The sequence below is a fragment of the Zalophus californianus genome, chromosome 12 (assembly GCF_009762305.2).
Source record: "Zalophus californianus isolate mZalCal1 chromosome 12, mZalCal1.pri.v2, whole genome shotgun sequence".
In the NCBI taxonomy this organism is placed as follows: domain Eukaryota; kingdom Metazoa; phylum Chordata; class Mammalia; order Carnivora; family Otariidae; genus Zalophus; species Zalophus californianus.
Window position 1 is genome coordinate 19891077 of NC_045606.1, and position 13789 is coordinate 19904865.

Genomic DNA, 13789 nt, shown 5'->3' on the forward strand with positions numbered 1-13789 from the left:
GTGAAGTATTCTTGGCCAAAACTTGAACCTGAATCTGATCAAGTCTCTAGATTTATTGACGGTTTTACAGGAAATATAAGGGATATAAGAACATGTTAAATGATACTAAAGAGAGACAGTCAGCCAATTCAGTATTACGAAAAATTCTACACAATGGATTACCGGTTTTCAACAAATACATAACAGGGAAAAAAGGAAGGGTCAGGGGAAATCTTATAATTTAAAATTGACTAGAAGACAAACCAAATACAGTAAAATCAACACTTGCACCTTTTTGGATCCTGAATCAAATAAATGAACTCTAAGGAGACATTTGTCGGACAAGTGGGAAAATTTGAACGTTGGTTATTACATGATGTTAAGAAATGTTAAATTTTTTAGGCATGATAATGATACTGTGATTATGTTTTAAAAAAGTAGGTTTTCATTTCTTAGAGCTGCATACTGACATATTTACAAATGGAGTGGTATGTCTGGGTTTGCTTTAACATAATCAGCGAGATGGTGGAGGGGAAAAGTGGAGGTGGGTAGAAGAAACAAGATTGACCGTCTGTTGATGTTTGTTGAGGTTACGTGAAATATATGTGGGAGTTACTGATCTCCCTATCTTCGTGTATATTTTAAAATTTCCATAACAAGTAAAAACAAAGGTTAGATTAAATATTTTAGACAGTGTTATGAAGACTTTGATTTTATTTTTATGGACTAATGGACGACTTGAAGCAAGGTTTTTTTTTTTAACATTTTTTATCATCAAGATTTCAAACATATAAAGAGAATAGTGTAATGTACTCCAATGAACCCATCATCCCTCTTCAGTTATTAACATGGTCAAACTTGTGTCATCTTTACCCAGGAACATTGTTCCCTGCAACATATTATATTATCCATAATAACATATATACATTCTCTCTACATATTTATATACATCATATATGTTATCAATGAATATATGTGCTATATCTATATAGATATATAGTATAGTGTATATAGTATATAGTATAGTATGTATACCATATATCTTTGAAAGAGAATTACCTTTTAAAATAACATATAGAGAAGTATCTTTTAAAATAACATTAATACCAGTGGTTTTGTAACTGAACAAAAATTTCACTTTTATCAAATGGCATAAAAAATGCATCCAGTTACTTTTCTTGTATACCTAGTAAGGTATCCTTAGAGCATTGATGGTATACCTAGAAAAGAAACCTTTTTAATGTAGCTGTGATTCATTTTATATTTAGAAATTTGGATTAAAATACATTATAAGTAGTGTTTTTTAATTTACTAATTTGACTTGTTTGAAATGCCTTCTGCAAATGTAAATGCCAGTTAAAACTTAATTCATAGGTTACAATTTTTCTTTTGAACATGGAAAATTCAAGTCTTGAATTGTGCATTATATAATGTTAATGTTTTATAAAGAGCTTTGTAAATTGATTTTGACACTGCATTTTTTTTATAAGGTTCTAGATAAAGCAGAATATCTAAGAGATATGGAAGCAAATCTTTTGCCTGGGTTTCTTAGGTTACAAGAATTGGTAAGTAATGTATAAGAGTCTTTTTGCCCTATGACCTAATCAATAGATTGTCTTGTCAGAGTTTTTATTTTGCCAATCTGACAGGTGAGAAATGAATCTTAACATAATTTAGTTTGCATTTCAGTTTGCATTTCTCTATTATGAATGTTGTTGAGCATTTTTTCCAAAGTAAAAGCAGTTTGTGACTTGATAACATTTATTCTTTATTTTAGCTTTTTATTTCTAATTGTGAAGTGACTAACCCTGCTTTCTTTTAAAGGTTTTAGGTGTTTGCTAGAGTAAATGGTGGGGGCCTAAACTTTAGACTTTCTGAAGAATTTTTTAAAATTTTCTTTTCAGTAATCTAGAAAAAGAATGGTATGTCTATTCTGGGTCTCTGGAGTTCTACCTCATGGCCAGTCAGTGTCAAAACCGGCTTTGTATTTCAATTTATAATTTGTTGGCACTGAATAGTATTAATACTACTCTAATTGTCATGGACTAATGAGAAAAGAATAGGGATGGATCTAATATGCATATGTGTCAGGTCAAAGCCAAATAATGTTATGGCAAATCAGGGTTTTGCAGAAGTTTGAATAAAGACAATGTGCTCAACATCGCTCGGCATCAGGGAAATCCAAATCAAAACCTCAATGAGATATCACCTCACACCAGTCAGAATGGCTAAAATTAACAAGTCAGGAAACGACAGATGTTGGCGGAGATGCGGAGAAAGGGGAACCTTCCTACACTGTTGGTGGGAATGCAGGCTGGCACAGCCGTTCTGGAAAACAGTATGGAGGTTCCTCAAAAAGTTGAAAATAGAGCTACCATATGATCCAGCAATTGCACTACTGGGTATTTACCCCAAAGATACAAATGTAGGGATCCGAAGGGTACGTGCACCCCGATGTGTATAGCAGCAATGTCCACAATAGCAACCTATGGAAAGAGCCAAGATGTCCATCGACAGATGAATGGATAAAGAAGATATAATGGAATATTATGCAGCCATCAAAAGGAATGAACTCTTGCCATTTGCAACGACGTGGATGGAAATGGAGGGTATTATGTTGAGCGAAATAAGTCAATCAGAGAAAGACGTGTATCATATGACCTCACTGATATGAGGAATTCTTAATCTCAGGAAACAAACCGAGGGTTGCTGGAGTGGGGGGAGGGGGAGGGTTGGGGTGGATGGTTGATAGACATTGGGAAGGATATGTGCCATGGTGAGCGCTGCGAATTGTGTAAGACTGATGAATCACAGACCTGTACCTCTGAAACAAATAATACATTATATGTTAAAAAAAAAAAAGCAGGAAGGGAAAAATGAAGGGGGGAAATCGGAGGGGGAGACAAACCATGAGAGACTATGGACTCTGAGAAACAAACAGGGGGTTCTAGAGGGGAGGGGGTGGGGGGATGGGTTAGCCTGGTGATGGGTATTAAAGAGGGCGGGTACTGAATGGAGCACTGGGTGTTATACGCAAACAATGAATCATGGAACACTACATCAAAAACTAATGATGTAATGTATGGTGATTAACAAAACATAGTAAGAAAGAAAAAGACAACTGGGGAGAGAATTCATTGTTCACCAATACCAATTGGTATAGGAGTGCTAAACTCAAAAGAACTGTGGCTGTTTCCTATTTGTACCATAATCACAAGTGAGCAGATATTTAGTTTGATCAAAACAGTATTGTTAATCATATTCAATTACTGTTCATTTAAATTTTATTGATTTTATAATTTTGTATTTAACTTACAGGTTTATTTTTGTTTTTGTTTTATAATCCTATAAGTACTTTGAGCATAACTAGTTTGTACCTACCTAGTTTTATGTCTGCGTTAAGTATTAAGTAACATTATCATTAAAATTAATATTTGGAGAGACAGTGCTTGCAGCATTTCTGCCTTTGAAAAGTTAAATATTTACTGAACATATTACTGAAATTTGAGAAACTGTTAGAAGTTCAGAGAGGCTTTCCAAGTGCCATTGAAATCATTGTGTGTCTAGGGTCGATTCTTAAAATCCACTTTTAGTAATAGTATTCGGCAGAGGTGATCTGTGAGAGGACAGGAGGAGAGAGAGGTATAGCTCTTGGTAGCCGTCCTGGAAATTTCCTCACATAGTCTAGCCTTTGTAGTTAGGTTAACTCCTGGCATTTTACTACTGAGACCAGGAACCCGTCCTCTTTGAGTAGATGCCTCCTCCTTCATTTCTTTTTTTGTTTTTCTTTTTTTTAGATTTATTCATGTATTTTAGAGAGAGAGCAGGCGTGTGTGCTTGCATTAGAGTAGGGGGAGGAGCAAAGGGAGAGAATCTTGAAGCAGACTCCCTGCTGAGCATGGAGCCCAACGCCCACCTCCATCTCACGGTGCATGAGATCATGACCTGAGCCGGAACCAAGACTCAGACACTTAACCAACTGAGCCACCAGGGCACCCCTCTTTTTATTGTTTTGTTGCATTGCATTTGTGGGGTTTTTTTTACATACCTTCTTCCACTGTCCTCATTGCTGTAGGATTCCCCGTATGGTGTCCTGAGGACGTTGTTGCTGTCCTCTTGCTCTTCCACTATAGCTTGCCTCATTTTCCCCCATGCCTAGTAGTGGTCATCCTGCATCCCTTCATAGTAGTTAGGCCTTTCACTTTTTTTTAAAAAAGTGAAAGAAATGAAATAGTAATTTCAACTCTAGCAGAAAAGAGAATTGTTTTGACATTTCTGGAAACAGGCTTGATGTAAAAAAATGTATTTCATTTAGGAGAAATCTAGTAAAGGCATTTCATGTTTGTTTTTTTTTAAGATTTTATTTGTTTATTTGAGAGCAAGAGAGAGCACGCGCTCCTGTGTGCATGAGCAGGGGGAGGGTCCAAGGGGGAGATAGAAGCAGACTCCCTGCTGAGTGGGGATCCCAACACAGGCCTCAGGGCTCCATCCCAGGACCCTGAGATTATGACCTGAGCCGAAGTCAGATGCTTAACCGGGTGAGCCACCCAGGCGCCCCAGCATTTCATGTTTTTTATATTAAATATTTATCTGAGTAAAATGAAGTTTAAGTTGTGATAGATAATCATTGTACATTGAAGGGGAGATGAGATGAGAACATTACCAACTTAAAATTCTTTCAGATAGATAAATATCTTCTATTTTTTAGACCTCTATTTTTGAACTGATTTTATCAAATGCTTTTAGATGGTCATTTTTTAAAGCAAAACCACTCAATGCTATGTAATCAAGATTGTATTTAGAGCATACTTTTTTATCCCTATAGAAATAAATTCAAGGAGACAAAAAGCATTTGAAAGTAAAAATCTTTTCCTGTTTTTCATAAAGAAGCTAGATTTTTGTGGACTTATTAATTTATTAAACTCAGCTATCTTTGCTAGCCAAAAGAATGTTTTTCTAAGTAATGAAAACTGGAACATAAGATTACATGTAAGTTAGTAATCAGTAAATAGTAAATCACCACCAAAATATAGTGTAATTTATGTGTTTGGATCCTAAGAATAGTTACTGAACAAAGCAGCTACCATGTCTGCTCTGTCACCTTGGGAGTTGTCAAAAAAAATACGGGTATGTGTTGTGAGCGCTGGTAAGACTGATGAATCACAGACCTTATCCCTGAAACAAGTAAACATTATATGTTAATAATAAAAAAAAGGGGGGAAATTAAAATTGGTGTTGAAAATGCAGAGGTGTGTCTACAGATAAATTCTAACTGGCATCATAGTGTATTTATGGCCACTCTGTAGGACAGTATACATGTTGAGCTTGTTTACTTAAGTGTTCATTTTGGTATACTGATAATGCTTTCCAAATATACTTCAAAAGATGACTGTTCACTTTACACTGGTGTTTTGTGTGTGTATTTAGTGTTTTTAATGTATATTCAACGTGTTTTGCTCAATAGTTTCTGTGAAGATAGCCTTAAAAAACCCTTAACGTTTCCTAGTATTATATGGTTGTAAGTACAACATAGCTATTTTTCTTTAACTCTTATTTCCTTTCTGGGTTTCTGTAGCTATTTTAATGATGAGAGATGTTAAGTTGCACATTTTTTGTTTATTGATTGAAAGCTAATGATTTCTTTTAAAATTCCCATAAAAGGATCTTGTCTTCATTACTAAGCAAATGTGTTTCTTACTTTCTATAAAATAAACCCTGTGTGACTGTCCTAGCGTTCATGGGTAACTGAAATGTTGGTTAACCTTAAAGTTTTATGGAAATTCTAAGTAATGATGTATGAAAATTTGCAAGTGGATGAGCTCCTTCATTAGGTTTTATAAATAAGTCTTATTAATATGCAAATAACTTGTTATATGTTGTAACTTTGCTGGGTTTATTTGAAAGAAAAATTCAAATGGAATTGCTGCTCTGATTAAGATTTTAAAATGCAAAGTTACTTTTATTTCTCTTTCTTTTACAGACTGACAGAAATGTGACTGTTCTGTTTCTCAGTGAAATTGTTTGGGAAAAGTTTCGGCCAAATACTGGGTGCTTTGAGCCATTTGTCTTGTATTTCCCTGATTATAGTATAGGTAAATTTTAAAACTTCATTTTGACAAATGATATTCACTAAAATAGTTTTTGTTGTTTGAAAGATTAAGCTAGCATATTCAAGTGAAATACTTTGATGTCTTAATCTGTTCAGATTTGCTGCCAATCTCAAATAAAATGTTATGTATCTGCACTTACAGAGTTTTTATTTTGGAACTGTGAGGAGTTATTCTCAGATAGTTACTAAAATTTTTTGAATGAGTATTCTTCACATATTTGTGCTAATGGTGTATTTTCACATTTTTTAGTTAGTATAGTAAGACGTATATATTGTGATGGTAACACCCGTACAAATAAGAATCGTGGGGCGCCTGGGTAGCTCATTCGTTAAGCATCTGCCTTCGGCTCAGGTCATGATCCCGGGGTCCTGGGATCGAGCCCCGCATCAGGCTCCCTGCTCCGCGGGAGGCCTGCTTCTCCCTCTCCTACTCCCCCTGCTTGTGTTCCCTCTCTCGCTATCTCTCTCTCTCATCAAATAAATAAAATCTTTAAAATAAAATAAAAAAACAAAACAGCCAGTTATTTAAAAAAAAAAAACAAACAAGAATCAGACTAGGTTGGCAAAGCACATTTAAATTGTATGGGAATCTTTATTTACCATCTATTTGGGTTAAGTACTATGTGGAATGTATCTTTTAACTTTGTAAATCTGATTTTATTTTTCATTAGTGTTCCTCTTATAGTACCAGCTGCTAGGCCTTGTGTTTCTTCCTGCCTTTTGGTTTGTATTTAATCTTAAATTTCATAGATCTTGATTATTTTTGTCTCTGGAAGAACACTGTAGCATTTTGTGTTGCTGAATAGTTTTGTAGATTAGTATTGTGTTGTCACTATACAAATATGCTGCTTCTGATTCAAAGTTTATAATTGTGAAGCATAAAGTGGTTAACAGGCTATGAAAAAATAGCATTCCTTGACCTTAGCCTCATTGACACTAGCCCTCTGAACTAACCAGCTGTAAACATTCATTGTTAAGATAAACACATTTTTGCCTATTTATACCCGAACAGCAATCAAATGACACCTTGCCGTAGCTAATTAACTGAAATAGAAAAAAGGAACCCAAAATAGATGAAGGGAGCCCTTATTTTCAGTAGCTTCTCTTCCATGAAAATTGCAAAACAGGAAGAAGAGAAAAGGGTAGGAAGAAAAGGAATCAATCAAAGGATTTCATTAAAAAAATTGCTTTGTACCTTGTGTCATCATTGTTCAAAGTTAATTTTTTTCATGACCCATTTAGGGTTTAAGTACTGAAAAACTACAATTTAAAGAAATTGTTTTTTTAAAAGCTGATTTTCTACATCTTAGTGAAGTTGTATTAAAGTATGGTATAATTATAGAATTTGGTTTAAAATTTTAGAAAGTAAAGATACAAAGCATCATAGATGGAGAGAATTTGGGGACATTTAAATAATAAAAATAATCTTGCCAATTTCAGCGCATAGAGTACTAGGTTTTTGAAAAGTATATAATAATGGAGCCACGTTTTATCTGATGATTTAATTCAGGGCCACCTTCATCCCAAGATCTTTTTAAAAAGCATAACACCATAATCACATAGAAGGGCATTCAAAAAGGAAACATTAATTGATAAGCCAAACTGTAGTTAGAGTAAGCATGGAACCAGAGTAAAGGGATAATCTTAGTGGCTAATGTCATCCAGTCATAACTTGATACACATACCATCTATAAGAATATGGTATTTGATGTTCAGGATGCCCTCTCTCAGTGGTGATCACTAGGAGCTCAGTTTGGAATTCTTGTTTCTGATCTCTACCACATGCAGACTACTCATCTTTTTGGTAAAGTTTCCCCCCACCCCCCCCCCCACCCCCGGTGGATTGTAATGCACTTCATCAGCTTTTTGGTTTGGTTTAGTTATTGTATCATTCAGGATAAGTTTTTTTCCAATAAACAATCTGAAAATCTCAGTGACTTAGAGTTTCCCATATCACAACCATTTGTGCTGTTTTTGTCCTGTGTTTTATTTCTACATTTATTATATATATATTTTTTAAGATTTTATTTATTTGTCAGAGAGACAGGGCACAAGCAGGGGGCGTGGCAGGCAGAGGGAGAAACAGGCTTCCCTCTGAGCAGGGAGCCTGATGCGGGGCTCGATCCCAGGACCCCGGGATCATGACCTGAGCTGAAGGCAGATGCTTAACAGACTGAGCCACATTTATTATAAACCGCATATTTTTAAAAAAGATTTTATTTATTTATTTGAGAGAGAGAGACATTGTGAGCAGAGGGAGGGGCAAAGGGAGCAGGAGGGAGAGAATCTCAAGCAGACTATGTGCCGAGCATGGAGCCCAACTTAGGGCTTGAACTCACAACCCTGAGATCATGACCTGAGCCGGAATAAAGAGTTGGACACTTCACTGACTGAGCCACCCAGGTGCCCCATTATAAACCCCATATTAAATTATTATTCAGACTTGAAAGAAATAAAAAAGTCTATTATTGTTTATCTTGCTTGGCCTTCTTGGATGTATGAATTGTATAGTTTCGGTGACTTTGGAAAATTTTCAGCTCTTACTTCGTCAAACATTTTATCTTTGTTCCCTGTGTCCCCTGATCTTGCCTTTTCCTGGGACTGCATTATGTGTATGTTAGATCATTTGATATTCTCTCGTTGAATCTGTTTACTTACTTAAATTTTAAATCTTTCTTCTCTGTGTTTTATCAATGATAGTGTTTTTTCTCTGTTTTTAAGTTCACTGACTTTTTTTTTTTCCTACAAGTGTCTAATCTGCAGTTAATCTCATCCAGTGGAATTTTTCATTACAGATCTTACTATGCTTTTCATTTGTATTTTTGAGCTTATGAGTATGTTTATAATAGTTGTTTTAATGTCCTTTTCTGTTGATTCCATGACCTCTTTCATTTTGGGTTTGTTTCTGTTGACTAATTTTTATCTATTATGGGTATTCGTTATGCTGCTTTGTATATTTAGTAATTTTTGATTGAATAATAGATATTGTGTTTTTTTTGTTGTATGTTGGACATTTTTCTAGGAGCACTTAAATTTCTTGAAGATATATCTGACTCTTTAGGGCTTTTTTAAAGGTTTTTTGGAGGGATGCTCTGGAGTGGCCTTTATTCCAGGGGTAATTTTAGCTCTACTTCTAAGACATAGCCCTTCTGGGATCTCTGCTGAATGCCATATATATATATAGTTTCTTCATTGTGACTGGTGACAGTATGAATGGTTTACAGTTCTTTGTGAGCTTTGATAATTGTTTGACTGACAACTCTCCATTAATTGTTTAACCCCAGAAGTTGTTCTTGCTTGGCCTGTAGGGTTTTAGTCCGTGCATATACAGATTGGTATTCAGACAAGACTCAAGCAGAACCCCTGTGTAGATTTCTGTAGCTCTTTCTTTCCATAACTCTTTCTCTCTTGTACTCTACCCTGCACATTCTAGCGGCCTTAGATAGCTCCCTCTACTCTGATCTTTGTCTTCTCTTTGGAATTAATGGCTCCTTTTGGAACTTTCCTGTACCACAGTTCTAAAATTACCTCTTGTTAGAAAGCCTGGCTGATGGCTTATTTGTTTCCTTTTTCTCAGGTATCATACTGCTTTATTGCCTGTTGTTTGATGTCTAAAAATAGTGTTTTTTATATTTTGTCCAGATTTTAGTTTGTTGCCGGAGAGTATTTCTGGAGCCTCTTTTACTTGTTCATGACTAGAAGCTGAAGTTCCTCATCAAGTTAGAAATGGCTGTTCTTTATGTTTTAAACTATATTTTGATAGTGAAATTTTAAGACAACAGGAGACCAATCAGATGGCTTCTTCCTCCCTTTATTTACTACCTGTTAGTGTACTATTTTTTGACTTTCTATTAGAGATGGGATTTTTCCATATGTTTGAATAGTCCCAGACAGAGCTTCTCTAACGTGGAGTTATACTCAGCAGTTTTACCTGTAGTCTAACTAAGCAGCTGCTTTATTTTTATAGCAACACAGTAAGATCTCTAACTCTTAGAACACTTCATCAGGATTGGGCCAGTGGTAACATCTAATCAACTTTCATGTGTGGCATCGAGAGTCACCAATAAGGGATGTTTAGATAGAGATGTTCAGGAGCTTAGGAGTGCCCTCTGATCTGGAGACCTGTTTTCCAGATTTCTGCATCTAACCAGATGGTTAGACCATCTTTTTCGCCTGTGTATGTTCATCTGTCTGACCATCCATCCCTTCTATATCTCCTCAGTTTTAAGGCACCTTGTAGAAACTTTCAGTGTATCCAATATTTTCCCATTCATAGTTTTAAAAAGCTTAGTAACATTAAATTTAAAATGTCCTAGGGTGCCTGGGTGGCTCAGTTGGTTAAGTGACTACCTTCGGCTCGGGTCATGATCCTGGAGTCCCGGGATCGAGTCCCGCATCAGGCTCCCTGCTGAGCAGGGAGTCTGCTGCTCCCTCTGACCCTACCCCCTCTCATGCTCTCTCTATCTCATTCTTGCTCTCAAATAAGTAAATATATTTTTTTAAAAAGTAAAATGTCCTATTAGAATGTAAAAATACATGGACACCAAAGTCAAGTTTTGGACTTTGTGTATTTTTTTTTCAGTGGTTGTGATATAAAAAAATGCAGATCTAGTAACAGTCTCTCATAGAGAATCCATTCAGGATAATATTCCAAGCATGTGGCTGGGCTTTGAAATGTGCTATGTTTTGTTTTTTTCAGTCAGCAGCCCCATCTAAAAGAGCCCCTTGATACATAACTATATATAAGTTTCTCTTAATATATATCCAATGATAGGCTGTATATATTGTTCGATCTTGCACCTATATCTGATTGTGAGGAACAAGAGAGTGGTAGAGTCAAGGGCTGATGGTAAATGGCATAGTATCTATGGTAAAAATACTCACCTCTGGGGGCGCCTGGGTGGCTCAGTCGTTAAGTGTCTGCCTTCGCCTCAGATCATGATCCCAGGGTCCTGGGATCGAGCCCCGCTTCGGGCTCCCTGCTCTGTGGGAAGCCTGCTTCTCCCTCTCCCACTCCACCTGTTTGTGTTCCCTCTCTTGCCATGTCTCTCAAATTAATAGAATCTTTAAAAAAAAATGCTCATCTCTTTTTTAGTATATGTGCTGCCGAAGCGAGCACAAAAATGCTCATCTCTTAGGGTGCCTGGGTGGCTCAGATGGTTAAGCGACTGCCTTCGGCTCAGGTCATGATCCTGGAGTCCCGGGATCGAGTCCCACATCGGGCTCCCTGCTCAGCAGGGAGTCTGCTTCTCCCTCTGACCCTCTTCCCTCTCGTGCTCTCTATCTCTCATTCTCTCTCTCTCAAATAAATAAAAATTAAAAATAATTGCTCATCTCTTAAAGGGAACCTTAGACAAAAGGAAATTGACTTGATCAGAACATCCTATGAGACTTTTTACTTAAGTATTGCAAAAATCCTGAACCTGTGGAATTAGACAAAGAACTAACTGAGGAGTCTAAAGAGACCATTGCACCAGGGAGTCAGAGGGAATTGCAATAAGGAATGAATGACTAATTAATTTCATGTACAATTGATTTCATGGGCAATTTTTGAGTAATGGGTGGTTGTTTCTCTTTTAATTTTAACTGTGCTTCTACAATATAATATTTCCAGCAGGATAAAATAAAGTTTAGGATTCTAAACGTGTGATATTATATAAAGAGTTTAAGGTAGAAGAGAAATATAGTAAAGATACCAAAGCTTTAGGAAGAAAATATGATTTATAAAAGGGGGAATGACAAAGTAAAGATGATGATTTTCATAAAAACTTATGAATTCTTTTTATTTTTCAAAAAATGAGCATTTTCCAGTTTGGTGGTCGTTTATGTAGTACTCCTGCTTGTTTTTTCTAGTTGATTTACTTATTAGGCAGACAAATAAATAGAATGTATATTATTTTTCACCCTTGATACAGATTTTGCCTGCAGAGGTTCTTGAGATTTTCTTTAGATGTCATTGTTTAATATTTGTCTTAAACATTTTTTTTTTAAGATTTTATTTATTGATTTGCTAGAGAGAGAGAGAGTACAAGCAGGGGGAGTGGCAGGCAGAGGGAGAAGCAGGTTCCCCACTGAGCAAGGAGCCCAATGTGGGACTCGATCCCAGGACCCTGGGATCATGACCTGAGCCGAAGGCAGCCACTTAACCACTGAGCCACCCAGGCGTCCCTGTCTTAAGCAATTTTTAATAATGTTTTTAGAACATTAGATTCATAATTCTTTTACCTCAGTTTCAAAAGTTGTGTTACATTTCTAATCTTGTAATAGTTTTCATATTCCTTAATAATTGCTGGGCCTATATATTTATTGTTTTATACCCTTGTTATAAAATGCTAGAAGATATAACTTCTGGGCTGCTGGCTTAATCCTTAAGTTCATGTGTGTCCTTTGAACAGGGAACCTTCAAAAGATCCTGTCACATGATCATCCTCCAGAGTATTCGGCTGATTTCTATGCTGCCTACATTAATATTCTTCTTGGAGTTTTCTACACTGTCTGCCGAGATTTGAAAGAGCTCAGACATCTGGTGAGTGAGCTTTTTACTTTAAAAAAAAAAAAGAAAAAGTATATCTTTTAATATTTTTCCATGTAGAAATGGTGTGAGGTAGGCTAGAAGCTGAGAATTTATTCTAGAAATTTGGATATGGCCTTTTGAGGCTAACATAAGTAGGTGGAAGTCTGTTCCTTAGTACAAACTTCAATCTGATCAGAAAACCTTCATTCATCTTTAATTATGTCTTCTCACTCTTCCTTAGGAATGTTTTTTGTTTCTTTCTCTTTTAATTGCAGAAAATGTAAAACTTCATTAAAATAAAAATGAAGAGAAATAGAAGGTGTAAAAGCTTAATAAGTAATTTTATGTCTTAATTTTTTGTAACATAATTTTAATTTTCTTTCACATTTTATGTATGTAGCAATAGTGGTCTGACATCTAGATGAATTTAAGGGTAGTCAGAAGCCTTAATTACAGGTCTTTCATGAGCCAATGACCTTGAATCAGTTATCTTTATATAACGGATTACTTTTGATGTTTATATAAATGATTACTTAAAACATTATTTAAAAGAGTAGTAAAGCTATTTATATTTCATAGGTAATTTGTAAAGTAATCATATTGAATTTTTCTTTGATCTTTCTCCTTTTTAATTGGATGTGAAAGGGAGGAGGCAAGAATATCTGGTTTCCCTTTTAGAAACCTTCCATTCATACTAAGATTTTATCTACATGTAAGAGAAAGTAGTAATATATATGAGGATGGAAAACAGTTACTTTTTTTTTTAAGATTTTATTCATTTATTAGAGAGAGAGAACACGAGCAGGGAGAGGGGCAGAGGGAGAAGCAGACTCCCTGCTGAGCAGGGAGCCTGATGTGGGGCATGATCCCAGGACCCCGGGATCATGACCTGAGCTGAAGGCAGATGCTTAACTGACTGAGCCACCCAGGTGCCCCTGGAAAACAGTTACTTTAAAAGGAACAGATTCTATAGATTTTAGCACATTTTCTTTGTTTTACTCTTTTTGCTCTGAGAAGTCATTTAGAGGGATTCAGTATGTGTTTGAAATGTGTGTTTCAGACAGAATGTAGAAGAAGGTGACCATTTAAAATTGGGTTCACATTTAGGATGTTTTTCTAAGTTTTAGATTTTAGGCTTCTTCTGATTTAGATGTAGATATCAGGTATCTTCAGAGTAGGGAAAAAAC

The 13789-nt window shown here is 35.8% G+C and overlaps 1 protein-coding gene across 3 annotated transcripts in view; it reads left to right on the forward strand.

Moving 5' to 3' along the window:
* Window positions 1–13789, forward strand: part of ORC5 (origin recognition complex subunit 5) — an 89970-nt gene that overhangs the window by 12359 nt on the left and 63822 nt on the right. For 2 of the 3 annotated variants that reach the window (XM_027574956.2, XM_027574953.2), the window contains exons 4-6: window positions 1470–1544; window positions 5960–6071; window positions 12484–12614. In XM_027574956.2, coding sequence (XP_027430757.1) covers window positions 1470–1544; window positions 5960–6071; window positions 12484–12614 — 318 coding nt within the window. The remainder of the gene's footprint in view (window positions 1–1469; window positions 1545–5959; window positions 6072–12483; window positions 12615–13789) is intronic. The other variant, XM_027574955.2, reaches the window with a different exon arrangement.